This window comes from Rhinopithecus roxellana, chromosome 20 (genome assembly GCF_007565055.1).
Source record: "Rhinopithecus roxellana isolate Shanxi Qingling chromosome 20, ASM756505v1, whole genome shotgun sequence".
Lineage (NCBI taxonomy): Eukaryota > Metazoa > Chordata > Mammalia > Primates > Cercopithecidae > Rhinopithecus > Rhinopithecus roxellana.
The window spans coordinates 30,765,972-30,779,666 of record NC_044568.1 but is presented as its reverse complement, the minus strand read 5'-3'; the positions used below and the strand labels follow the sequence as shown (position 1 = coordinate 30,779,666).

The 13,695-nt window shown below is 50.1% G+C and overlaps 1 protein-coding gene across 1 annotated transcript in view; it reads left to right on the top strand.

Moving 5' to 3' along the window:
* GPT2 (glutamic--pyruvic transaminase 2) overlaps positions 1-13,695 on the top strand; it is a 47,891-nt gene that overhangs the window by 21,711 nt on the left and 12,485 nt on the right. Inside the window, exons 5-8 of the mRNA XM_010354859.2 lie at positions 1,403-1,536; positions 4,174-4,417; positions 11,552-11,631; positions 13,544-13,680. Of these exons, the coding sequence (XP_010353161.1) occupies positions 1,403-1,536; positions 4,174-4,417; positions 11,552-11,631; positions 13,544-13,680 (595 nt within the window). The remainder of the gene's footprint in view (positions 1-1,402; positions 1,537-4,173; positions 4,418-11,551; positions 11,632-13,543; positions 13,681-13,695) is intronic.

Here is a 13,695-nt window from a genome sequence, read left to right as displayed (position 1 = left end):
GCTACTTCCATTCGCCATCCTGCCTCCTGGGGGTGGTTTTTGCAGTAGCCACAGAAGGAATAGTCTGGTTTTCTTTAAATGTGGTGTAAAATTCAAAAGGTCTAAAAGAATATACAATGAAACGTCTGCCTTCCACCTCTGACCCCCAGCCCCCATGCACTTCCACAGGGAATTCACCTCACTAGTTTGAGTCTTCTTCCAGAGAGATCTTGCACCTGTACAAATACATCTTTCCAGTTTATTTTCAAAAACCTAAATAGTGGCCTGACATTTAAAAAAATCTTTTTTATGGAGGTAAAAATGTTAACGTACAGCTGGAATACCTTTCACACATGCAAACATCGATGTCACCCCACCAGACTCTGGATACGGAGCTGCCAACACTCTTTCGTTCGTCTTTCTAGTCAATACCGCCACTCCAGAGCAGTTAACCACTGCTCAGCTTCCGGGACCATTCATTAGTTTTACCTGTTTTTGAACTTAGTATAAATGACTTACAACCCTAAATGGCAGCGGGAGGGTATGTTCACATGGGACTGGGGACTAGAGGACACCTCACAGTCCCAGGGATCTGTGGTTGATGCTGGTCAGAGCCCTGGGTGCCTGGGGCTGGCCGGTGGTGCTATTGTGGGGTTTTTGTTTTTATTTTTATTTATTTTTTCGAGACAGGGTTTCACTCCAGGCTGGAGTGCAGTGGTGTCATCATAGCTCACCGCAGCCTCTACCTCCTGAGCTCAAGTGATCCTCCCAGCTCAGCCTCCAAGTAGCTGGGACTATAGGCGCACGCCATCTTATCTAGCTGATTTTGTGTTTTTTGTAGAGATGAGGTTTCGCCACATTGACCAGGCTTATCTCAAACTCCTGGACTCAAGTAATCCTCCTGCCTCGGCCTCCCAAAATGCTGGGATTACAGGTGTGAGCCACTGTGCCCAGCCCAGAGGGTGCTATTTTGGAGCCTAAATGTTGGCCCATTCTCTCAAGTCCTGTGGAACCATGTGTAGGCAACCATCATAAAAGCATGGGAATCCCAGCTCTAGTGACTGACAGTGTCACAGAACACATATAAATCCCAGGAGAGTGGGTGGAACAGGTTTGGAGAGTGGGTGGAACAGGCTCCTACCATTTGAGTAGGAGCCAGGGCCTAGAATAATGTGTGACACATGATAGGTACTCAGTACTGGGTGAGTGAGTGGATGAGTGGATGGGTGGATGGATAGAGGGGTTGGTGGATGAAGCCCAGACACGTGGTTAAGCAGCTTGCCACAGTTCCAAAGCAATGGGAGTTGGGCTGCACCTGAGACCCTCATCCCAAACAGGCATCCCTATAATTATATGGATATTATATTGACCCTGTGGAGCCAGACATCCTGCCTCTGTTACCGTCTTACCTGCTGTCTTACAGGGTCCTACAGTGCTAGCCAGGGTGTCAACTGCATCCGTGAAGACGTGGCTGCCTATATCACCAGGAGGGATGGCGGCGTGCCTGCAGACCCCGACAACATCTACCTGACCACGGGAGCTAGTGACGGCATTTCTGTACGTGTGAGGGTGGCTTGTTGTTATCCGGTGTTTACCCACATGAAGAGCAGCCTTGCCTGTTAGGGCCCAGCATTGGAACTGGCTAGCAGGGAGACTGGCTAGCAGGGAGGGTGGCAGCATGGGTGGCCGGCCACCTCTGGTCCCCCTGCCCTGGCAGCCTGCAGTCTTTGCCTCTTTTAGTCTTCATGAGGCAGCCTTGATTTCCATCCGGAGTACACACCAGCAGGTCTGGCTGCAGAGGAGCCGGGGGCCACCCGAGGGTAACCATTGGCCTTTCTGTGGTTCTGCATGTACTGATGTTCCTCCTGTGCCAGGTGCTGAGGAGACAATGGGAAACCAAACACATCATTTGGCCTCTGCCTACACAGGCAGAGCAGACCAGCTGATATCACAAAAATAAATGCACATCACAAGCTTTTAGTTTCTCTTCTGCAGTAGAGAAGAACAGGGTGTTATGGGAGGGAGCAGTGGGAACTCCGACCTGGTGGGGCGGGGGCAGGAAGTCTCCAAGGAAGGCTGAGCAGACACGGACCTGAGTGACACACAGGAGTGAACTGGGAGAGGGGGTGTGCTCTGAGCTGAAGGTCACTGTGTGCAGAGGCCAAGAGCTGGCAGGAGTCTGAGTGCTGGGAACTGGAGATGCTGGGGGATGAGTGTACAGTGAGGGACGGAGTTACCAGGCGTGGGCTGGCAAGGCAGCTGGCGTCAGTACAGGGCCTTAGAGGCCACGCTGAGGATTTGGGTCATTGTGCTAAGAACAACAGGGAGCCACTGAAGGGTTTGAAGGAGAAGGAGGTGGGGCAGTTAGATTTCTGTTCCTAAGTTTAAATTTTGGCTGCGAGGGGCACAGGAGGCAAGAGGAGGTGGATCAGGCTGAGTGGGGTCGGGGAGGGCTGGGGCCAGTGGTTACTTGCAGTTTGGAGTGCAGTGGTTACTTGCAGTGGAGTCTGCAGTCCTGGGCTTGGGGGACCAGTGGAGGCTTCAGTCCTGGGCTTGGGGGACTGGTGGAGCCTGCAGTCCTGGGCTTGGGGGACTGGTGGAGCCTGCAGTCCTGGGTTTGGGGGACCAGTGGAGTTTTCAGTCCTGGGCTTGGGGGACTGGTGGAACCTGCAGTCCTGGGTTTGGGGGACCGGTGGAGTTTTCAGTCCTGGGCTTGGGGAAGTGGTGGAGCCTACAGTCCTTGCAGGGACTGGTGGAGCCTGCAGTCCTGGGCTTCGGAGACTGGTGGAGCCTGCAGTCCTGGGCTTCGGAGACTGGTGGAGCCTGCAGTCCTGGGCTTCAGAGACTGGTGGAGCCTGCAGTCCTGGGCTTGGGGGACTGGTGGAGTCTGCAGTCTGGGGTTGGGGACTGGTTGCCTGCCTGTCCCTTTCTGCACACCCCTCCCAAGGCCTGGCTTGGTTTTAGGTGCTGTTGACTCATCTATTCTCAGGGAGCCATGTGCTGTCTTCCTTCTTTAATGGGGCTGTCTTTGTTTCCTGACCTGTAAGGCTCTTGTTTGTTGAATGTTTTGTTCCTTTCCCAAAGCCTTTCCTACACATTAAGCTCTTACTGGAGCACATGAGAAATGGAGGCCCGGAGACATTAAGTGGTCTGCCTGCCTTGAGTCAGTTCATGTGACATTTGGGATTCTAACACTGGAGCTCCAGCTACCAGTCACATCAGCTTCCATTGCCCTCTGCTGTCAAGGCCTCTCTTGAATCCCAGAAATGCCCAGTGTGGGAAGAGGTTCCGGAGGAGAGAAGGGGGCGTGTCCACAAGATTCAGTGGAAAGAATCAAGTCATTGTACTTCAAAATCTTGTGACATTTTTGCAGTAAGGAACTGAGTCTGGAAAAGGACCTATGCCCGTGTTTAAGGTGGAGACTCTCCCTGCATAGGGTTTTGGCTAATTAATTCAATGAATTACTGGCACTTCCACCAATACCCCACAGGAATCTCATGGCCTGGTTTCTCAGAAATCTTAAGCATCCTGCTCAGCTTGGAAAACAGGTCAAAGTGCCACCTGGTGGCAGTAGATGGGTATTTTATCCCATTTTAAAAGTCCCTTGTTGGGGTGGATGTAGGGTTGGGTCTTTCCAACCTTGGGCACTGATACTGATAACACATACTCCTGGGCCCCACCCCTGACATAGGGAATCAGGATCACAGGAGCGGGGTCAGAATAATTCTGAGACAGGGCTAGTATGGGAACTACTATTTTATAAGTATTAAAAATACAAGTATTGAGTCTTTTTTAAAATACTTTTTTTGAAAGAAAAATATATATTTTAAAATTTTTATGTAGGGAGGTGGAGGTCTCACTGTGTTGCACAGGCTGGTCTCGAACTCTTGGCCTCAAGTGATTTGGCTGCCGCAGTCTCCCAAAGTGCTGGGATTTTAGGCGTGAGCCACCGTGCCCAGCCTAAGTACTGAGTCGTTAACTACATGTTCTGCACTGTGCCGAGAACTTTAGAATGTTGTATTTTGCTTACTCCTTGCAGCTTCCCTCATTTTACAGATGAGGAAACTGAGACTCGGGGGAGTAAAGTGACTTGCACAGAGTTGGACTGGAGGCATGCAGTGCAGCCACGGGTGAAAGGCTGGGTCAGGGATGAGAAGTGGTGCTGGTTTTCTACATGTGACTTCTGTGTTGCAGACAATCCTGAAGATCCTCGTCTCTGGAGGCGGCAAGTCACGGACAGGTGTGATGATCCCCATCCCACAGTATCCCCTCTATTCAGCCGTCATCTCTGAGCTCGACGCCATCCAGGTGAACTACTACCTGGACGAGGAGAACTGCTGGGCACTAAATGTGAATGAGCTCCGGCGGGCGGTGCAGGAGGCCAAAGACCACTGTGACCCTAAGGTGCTCTGCATAATCAACCCCGGGAACCCCACAGGTCTGCACTTTACTTCCTCGCCAGTTTCATAGAGGGTGGGGGTGGCTGATACACTGGCTGTCTAGAAACCAAAGAGTTAAATAATTAAAGGTTCTCTCTGCCCCTAGTTTCCCTTCCAGATTTGCTAACCTAAAGCCCTAAAATTTGCCACAGGCCACCTCAAGAAGTGAGTAGGCCAGGTGCGGTGGCCCATGCCTGTAATCCTGGCACTTTGGCTGAGGCAGGTGGATCACTTGAGGTCAGAAATTGGAGACAAGCGTGGCCATTATGGCGAAACCTTGTCTCTACTAAAGACACAAAAATTAGCAGGGCATGGTGGTGTGCGCCTGTAGTCCCAGCTACTCAGGAGGCTGAGGCATAAGATTTGCTTGAACTCGGGAGGCAGAGGTTGCAGTGAGCTGAGATTATGCCACTGCACTCCAGCCTGGGTGACAGAGCAAGACTTTGTCTCAAAAAAAAAAAAAAAAAAAAAAAAAAGCCAGGTGTGGTGGTACATGGAGTTCCAGCTACTAGGGAGGCTGAGGTGGAATGATCGCTTGAACCCAGGAGGCAGAGATTGCAGTGAGCTGAGATTATGCCACTGCACTCCAACCTGGGCAATAGAATAAGACCTTGTCTAAAAAAAAAGTGAGTAGACCGGGCGCAGTGGCTCACGCCTATAATCCCAGCACTTTGGGAGGCCAAGGTGGGCGGACCACGAGGTCAGGAGATCAAGACCATCCTGCCTAACACGGTGAAACCCTGTCTCTACTAAAAATACAAAAAATTAGCCAGGCGTGGTGGCGGGCGCCTGTAGTCCCAGCTACTCAGGAGGCTGAGGCAGGAAAATGCTGTGAACCTGGGAGGCGGAGATTGCAGTGAGCTGAGATCGTGCCACTGCATTCCAGCCTGGGCGACAGAGCAAGACTCCATCTCAAAAAAAAAAAAAAAAAAAAAGTGAGTAAATGCAGACATTTTCTTAGGCAGTTTGAATAATTATTATTATTTTATAGAGACTGGGTCTTGCTCTGTGGTTCCAGGCCTGGCTGAAGTGCAAGTGGTATGATCATAACTCACTGCAGCTTTGAACTCCTGGTGATCTTCCTGTCTCAGCCTCCTGAGCAGCTCAGACTACAGGCAGCGCCACCACACCCAGCTCGTATTTTAATTTTTTATTTTTGTAGAGACAAGGTCTTGCTGTGTGTCCCAGGCTGGTCTTAACTCCTGGCCTCAAGTGATCCTCCCAAAGCACTGGGATTGTAGGCATGAGCCACTGCACCCAGCCAGGGTTGTATTATTTTTAAGACTGGTTTTTTGTTCGTACATTTGCAAAGACTTGCCTCCTTGAGATTATTTACTCAAAAACTTACCATTAATCATAGGCCTCATTTTACCGTCACTCCTCCTTATTTTTTGAACCAGTTTTGAGAATGCTGGTGTGTGTGTTGGTTTTTCTTTGATACAGCACTGCTGTGTCCCTTTGAGGCCTGAGAGGAAGAGTCATATTCAAAACTAAAGCTACTAAACCAGAAAAGCCACGAATTTCCAGAAGTTGAAAAGCACCCCCAGTTTTGCATATTCTTCTTTAAAAAAAAGTCCGCAGTCCTGTCTGTTTTGATATTTCTGGGCAGCTGGCTTCATATGCCCCCAGTGCTATTTGGACGCAGGGAACAAGGGCTCCTCCTCCTTTTTTGAGATAAATTGGGTCAGGGCCAAAATCCGTTTGAGTTGATTGTGGAATCTGTTTCTCGGGAACATCAAATGATGCTTCAGTCAGCTGAAAACATCCCTTGAATTCCTGCATGCAGAAAATGGGTGCAGCTGGCAATACCACTGGCTTGTTTACCCCAGCTCCTGGGAGCGGGCGGATAAAGATTCAGTAGGAAAATAACATAGAGCTGGCTTCTCAATCCCAGTTGTACATTAGAATCACAAAGGGAACTTTGAAAAATCTCAAAATCGAGGCCACACCCTAGGATCTCTGAGATATCGGTAGCCTGTGCTGCCGAGGGTGAGACCCACTGCCTCAGAAGCATGGTGCCCAAGCTGCAGGGCCCCACTTCAGACACTTGGATGTAATTGGGCCGGGGTATGGTTTGAGAGTTTGCATCTCTAACACATTCCCAGGTGATAATGATGCCGGGCCCAGGACCACACTTGGGGTAGCAAGTTCTACAACATCTTGGGAAAGACACTGTACCGAGTCCACATCACAGAGTCAACACATTCTTGGCCTGGTGTTTACATAAATCTTTTCACCTGACTGAGAAGAAGTCACTGTTCCAGAGACTCTCCTGCTCTGAGTAAAGAGGTCATTTTCTGTTAATCTGATATGTTAACATAAGTAATTTTTATAAATTACTTTATGAGTGAGCAGGACCTGGCCTTGCTTCTGCGATCTTCACTGTGTGAGAGTCAGTCAGCTGTAAGAAGAGGGTCTCTGGAAAATAGAAACCCACCTGTGGTGACCATATGTCTTGTCTGGACCACACACTGTGACCAGGGTAGCTTAAAGGTGTCCAAGTGGACTGGGTTCTTAAACCAGGGCCCTTTTGGTGTCAAGACAGAGACCCAACTCGAGACTGAAGGGATTGGAGGGTGGAACTGTGGAGTGCGGGGTTGAAGCAGTGTGCCTGAATCAGAGTCCGTGTCACAGGAGCCTCAGTCCTTCCTCAGCTCTACCTTCCTCTGGGTTGGAGTCCTCAGGAAGAATCCATCCTTGGAGTGGCTTCAGCACTTTCAGCCATTGCCATCAGCTGAGCTACCTTACAGCAGAGCCTCTTCCAGAGTTTCACCAGGCTGGGGTTGGGTCACCTGCCCATTCCTGAACCAGTCAAATCCCTGGGACTCTGATTGGCAGCTCTGTGTCCCAGGCCTCCCGCTGGAGTTCCCCATAGGACAGTGGTATTAGGCCATTCTTGCATTGCTATAAAGAAATACCTGAGACTGCGTAATTTTTAAGAAAAGAGGCTTGATTGGCTCACAGTTCTGCAGACCGTACAGGAAGCATGGTGGTATCAGCTTCTGGGGAGGCCTGAGGAAGCTTCCAGTCAAGGCGGAAGGTGAAGGGGGAGCAGGCACATTGCATGGCAAGAGCAGGAACAAGAGAGAGAATCAGGGTGGGGTAGGGGATGCCGCATACTTTCAGGGTCCGCCCCCATTACCCAAACACCTCCCACTAGACCCAGCTCAACATGGGGATTACATTTCAACACGAGATTTGGGTGGGGACAGACATCCAAACTACGTGAACAGTCGTGATCTGTCACTCAAAGGAGGATGCTCAGTCACAAGCTACAGATCTTCCCATCAGCTTTTGGGGAATTACTTTGGCCCAGCCTTGAAAGGTACTTGGGAGACCCCTCTCCAGCCTTTTGGCCTGCATCAAAGCTGTATCTCATGTCACCCCCAGCTGGGCACAGCTGTGCCCTGGCTCCTCTAATGCCATATATGACATTCCCTCCTCCTGCACCGCTGTTCATGCACTTGTCTGTTCACTGGCTCAGCGGGCATGCTCTGAGGTGCTGGAGAGAAGTAAGTTCTGCCCTTATCCTCACGCTGACGTGGTGTGTAACAGCAGAAGTATTTGCACACACTGGGTCTCATTTCCTTTACTGGGCTGAAATCTTTTTAAGGCTCTGGTTGTTGCTTAGCCACTTGTGTTCCCTTTAGCATTTAGTGAACACAGCTTTTCTGGTGCTCAAATCCTGGTTTGCATTCCAACAGGATACAGTTTGTGGCATCACAAGCATGGAAGGGCAAGACCAGGAGGAATTACAAGCAGGTTCTGCTGTCCTCAGAAGCCAGCCCTTCTCTATGAGAATAGTGGCTGGTTTCTTATAGAAACTGGTGCCTGCCACCCTCCTGGCATCCCAGAACCCTGAGCTTTTTAAACAGGAAGGCTAATTGGTGCTTTCTTGGAAGAAGAAAAGTTGGTCCCTTAGTAACGGAATTGGTTCATTGCTTAGCTAGTTCAAGATAGAAATTCTGATGGAATCATGCCACACTCTTACAAGATACGTGTGTATGTTTTTTCCAGGCATGTTTATATTTTTGCATAAACCAGAATATAGGTATTATTAACAAAAAGGTAAGATACTCTACATACTGTTTTGCATATATATATATACGTGTATATATATACACGTATATATATGTGTGTATATATACGTGTATATGTACATATATGTGTGTATGTGTGTGTATATATGTGTGTATATATGTATGTACGCACACACACAATAATAGGCTGGGTGCGGCTCATGCCTGTAATCCCAGCACTTTGGGAGGCTGAGGCTGGAGGATGGCTTGAGCCTAGGAGTTTGAGGCTGCAGTGAGCTAGGATCATGTAACTGCACTCCAGCAAGAGTGACAGAGCAAGACACTGCAAAGAATATACATGCATGCATGTATAGACATGTATGTACACACACTCAAGATATATATGTAATATACACAGACATATAGTAAACAAACATGGCCCTTGTTAAGAAGTTAGCAAGCCTGATTGTAGTGGTGGTTTTCCAGAGGATATTGTGAGCACATCAGATATTCCCGGTGCCACACTCAAAGCAGATCTCAGGAAATACTGAGGGAAGGTCCCATTTCTACCTCGTTGCGTTTACTCCTTCCCTCACCTGTACCCATGGCATTTCGTGTGAACGGATGGATCACCATCTTGCTGTTTGCACTCATTTCTCTAAAATGCAGTCTGGGTGTGGTGGCTCACGCCTGTAATCTCAGCACTTTGGGAGGCCGAGGTGAGTGGATCACTTGGGGTCCAGGAGTTCAAGATCAGCCTGGGTACATGGTGAAACCGCTTCTCTTCAAAAATAAAAAGTTAGCTGGGCATGGGGGCTCACGCCTGTAGTCCCAGCTATTCAGGAGGCTGAGGCAAGAGAATCACTTGAACCCAGGAGGCGGAGGTTGCAGTGAGCCAAGACTGTACCACTGCACTCCAGCCTGGGTGACAGAGTGAGACTCTGACTCAAAAATTAAAGAGAAATAATAAAATGTGTTGTAAGTGTTCCCTGTTAGTGTTGAGTCCTGCAGCGTGCTCATCTTTAGTGATGCCGGGTAGCAGCTGACAGGAGACACCAAAGCTGGTGCCCAGGCTCATTCACTTAGCATTTATTCTGCAGTTATTTATTGAGTGCCTGTTGAGTGCTGTCTTTGAGGGCAGATCATGAGCGGGGAGAGGCCTTGTCCCTGCCTTGTGGAGCTCATGGGTGCCTCTCTGGGGAGAAAGGAGCTAACTCTTCACCTGGTGACCATAGCCAGTGCGAGTCTCTTCACCATCTGCTGCTGGTATGCAGTAATCGGGGGAGGGCACTAGCTGATAGATTTAACTCCTGCAGTTGTATTTTCCTGTTCTTTGTTTTATTTTTGAGACAGAGTCTTGCTCTGTCACCCGTGCTGGAGTGCAGTGGAACAGTCATAGCTTACTGCAGCCTCAAATTCCTGAGCTCAAGCGATCCTCCAGCCTCAGCCTCCCAAGTAGCTGGGACTACAGCCATAAGCCACCACACCTGGATAATTTTTATTGTAGAGATGAGGTGTTGCTGTGTTGCCCAGGCTGATCTGGAACTCCTGGGCTCAAGCGATCCTCCCACCCTGGCCTCTCGAAGCACTGGGATTACAGGCGTGAGCCATTGTACTGGGCCTTTTCTCCCTGCTCCTTATGATGCTTCCATGCCTCTCTGTTCTGCAGCGCAGACATACCACACACCACATACACAAACACACCACATACACACACCACAGAGACACGTACAACACACATAGACACATACTACACACACTGCACACAAACACCCACACATACACGTGTGCGCACACACACCCCAACACACCTACACATACACCACATACACACACCCCGCCACACCTACACATATACCACATACACACACCCCACCACACCTACACACCAAATACACACCCCACCACACCTGCACACACACACACTTACACCTACACACGCAACACATACCCCACCACACCTACACACAGACTCACACACCCCCACCACACCTACACACAACAGACACACCCCCACCACACCCATACACACACCTGCACACGCACCACATACACACACACACCCCCCACACACACACCCCACACACATACCACACAGACTTAGATACCGCACCACACCTACACACACACCACAGACACACAGACTCAGACACCCCCACCACACCTACACACACACTACAGACTCACACACACACCCCACCACACCCACACACACCCCACACACAGACTTATACACCCAACCACACCTACACACATACTACATAGACACACACACCACACACACACCCCACCACACCTACATACATACCACACAGACACACCCCACATACCACGCAGACACACACCCCACACCCACACACATACACACCACACCTACATGCACACCACACAGACACACACACACCCACCACACTGACACACATACCACACAGACACACCCCACCACACCACACACCACACACACACCCCACCATGCCAACACACCACACACAGACACTTGCACATGCGAGTGTATGCACACACACACACCACCACACCTACACACAAAGCCTTCATAAAAATAAGAGCCAGGCTGGGCGTGGTGGCTCACACCTGTAATCCCAGCACTTTGGGAGGCCGAGGCGAGTGGATCACCTGAGGTTGGGAGTTCAAGACCAGCCTGACCAACATGGAGAAACCCTGTCTCTACTAAAAATACAAAATTGGCCAGGCGTGGTGGTGCAAGCCTGTAATCCCAGCTACTCGGGAGGCTGAGGCAGGAGAATTGCTTGAACCTGGGAGGTGGAGGTTGCAGTGAGCCGAGATCATGCCACTGCACTCCAGCCTGGGCAACAACAGCAGAACTCCATCTCAAAAAAAAAAAAAAAAAAATAAGAGAGCCGGGTGAGAACCCTTTCTCCCTCGCATAACTGGCTGAGGAGAGTCAGACACGTGGGCAGCTCTTCTGGGTGTCCCTGGAGGCTGACTACACCATCATGCGTGGCACTGGGGAGGGGGTCTCTGGGGGACTCGAGGGAACACAGGGCACCGGAGTGATTCTGGATGGGCTTCTGACCTGGGGACAATTTAAACAGCATTACAACCAACATTTTGGTTTTCTTGGGGATTTTATAGGCCAGGTACAAAGCAGAAAGTGCATAGAAGATGTAATCCACTTTGCCTGGGAAGAGAAACTCTTTCTTCTGGCTGATGAGGTAAGAGTGTCCCCACTCAGAGGGGATGGGCACTAGCTTTCTCTTCTAGAGGGAGGTACCCAGCCGCCATTGTTCTGCAGCCAGAGGGCTGTCTTGGTGTTGGAGGAATTATTCTGGCCTAGGGTGAGGATGTTCAGTGTTACAACTTGTGAGACTGTGACCTAAATTACCCCTTTATTGGTTTGTACTCTTGGTTGTAAATTTCAGAAATTCAGCCCAAATCACTTAAGTTCCAAAAGAAAAAGGAAAAAGGAAAAATGCTGGTGGGGTCACAGGTGTGCAGCTGAATCCAGGGGCTTGGACCTTATCTTTCAGGTCCTCTTTCCCTTTTCCACCCCTCTGTGTTGGCCTCATACACAGGCCTGTTATCTTCCCAGCCTAGAGATTCCCAGCCTAGAAAGAGGGCTTTTTGCCCTGGTGGTTCCAGCAAGTCTCAGAATTGAGCCTCATTGGTTCAGCCTGAGTCACACGCCCATTGCTGAACCAATCACTGTGATGTAGGTGTTCCAGTATGCAGATTGGCCAGGCCCAGAGCCTAGGGTGGGCCCTCTGCTTTCTTTTCCCAAACCTCCAGATAGAGAACCAAGGAGGGTTATTCCTTGAGGGCCAGCTGAGGGGCTCCTATCCAACAAGGGGGGGTGGGTTCCCAGTGGCAGAAATGACTTGACACCCACTCCTCATAAAGCTGTAGTTCTATGCCTCCCAGCGCTTCTGTATCTACTGTCTCATTTAATTCGCTTACATCTTAGGAAGGGATCTTAACCCCATACCTGTTGCTTCTTGAACTCCAGTTCTGGAACCAAAGTCTGCTCATTATTTTTCTGCTTTGGAAAGAAACTGAGGTTCCATCAAATCCTGTTTTTGTTTCTTCTTCATTTCTGCATGGTTTCCGGTGAGCTGCAGCTTCTAGCCCGCTGCCTTCATTTATTTGCTCCTTGTCACCACCCCCAACACACGCCACACATACAAATGCAGACACATACACACGCATACACACACAGGCATACACACAGACATATACGTACGTACATACACACACATGCATACACAGACACATGCACATACATACACAGATACATACATACACACACAGCTTACCCATCAAATTGTTGCCTTAATAGTAGATAGGCGTGACATCTTCATTTCTAAAGGAGAGAGAAGGCAGCAGAGAGACCCATGGTTTTCCTCATGACCTGGTACACAGAACTTCCCTCTGGGTCTGGGAAGAGGAGGATGAGGAGGATAGGGCCTGGCTTGGTGATGGAGCCAGCTTGACCCTCCGACTGATCCCCAGGGCCCCAGAAAGGCTCAGTTTCTCTGATCTCCAAAACAGATGGGGAATTAACCTCAAAGGCCAGGGTGGGTGTCTGCCAGCTGTGAGTGCTGGACTCTGGGGACTGGAAAGAACCAAACAGGTGTAGGTGCTGCTCTGGCAGGGAAAAGTGGGCGGAAGAACACAATGATTCCACTCTGGGGGGTTAAGTGTTGCAAAGGAAACCCAACAGGGTTAGCTCTTCAAATAGGAGATCAGAGGAAAGGGGCACTAATGCCGTCGCCACGGTGTTGGTAAAGCAAGGAAGCACCGTGCTTTAGGAGGAGAGTCTGCTTGGGAGGATGGGCGTCTCGGCACCATCACTGGTCAGATGGGGTGGAAGGGAAGTCTGGGGATTGGGCGGGGATGAATGTGAGAGAAATCAAGTGAGCTCCTGAGCTGTCTCAGCATCCAGCCTGAGGCCTTGCCTCCTTGCTTATTCTAGAAAGTTCCTTCAGGCACACTTGGCTCATCCCTGGAAGTGGCACAGGAGGCTGGGCCTCATGGCCTATAGCACCTGTGCCCTCCCTTGCCTTGGCCACACTGGGCAGCAGCCTCTTTGAGGGCCCTTTGGTGACCGTCCCTGCCGTGCCCCCGCAGGTGTACCAGGACAACGTGTACTCTCCAGATTGCAGATTCCACTCCTTCAAGAAGGTGCTGTACGAGATGGGGCCCGAGTACTCCAGCAACGTGGAGCTCGCCTCCTTCCACTCCACCTCCAAGGGCTACATGGGCGAGTACGTGGGCCTCCC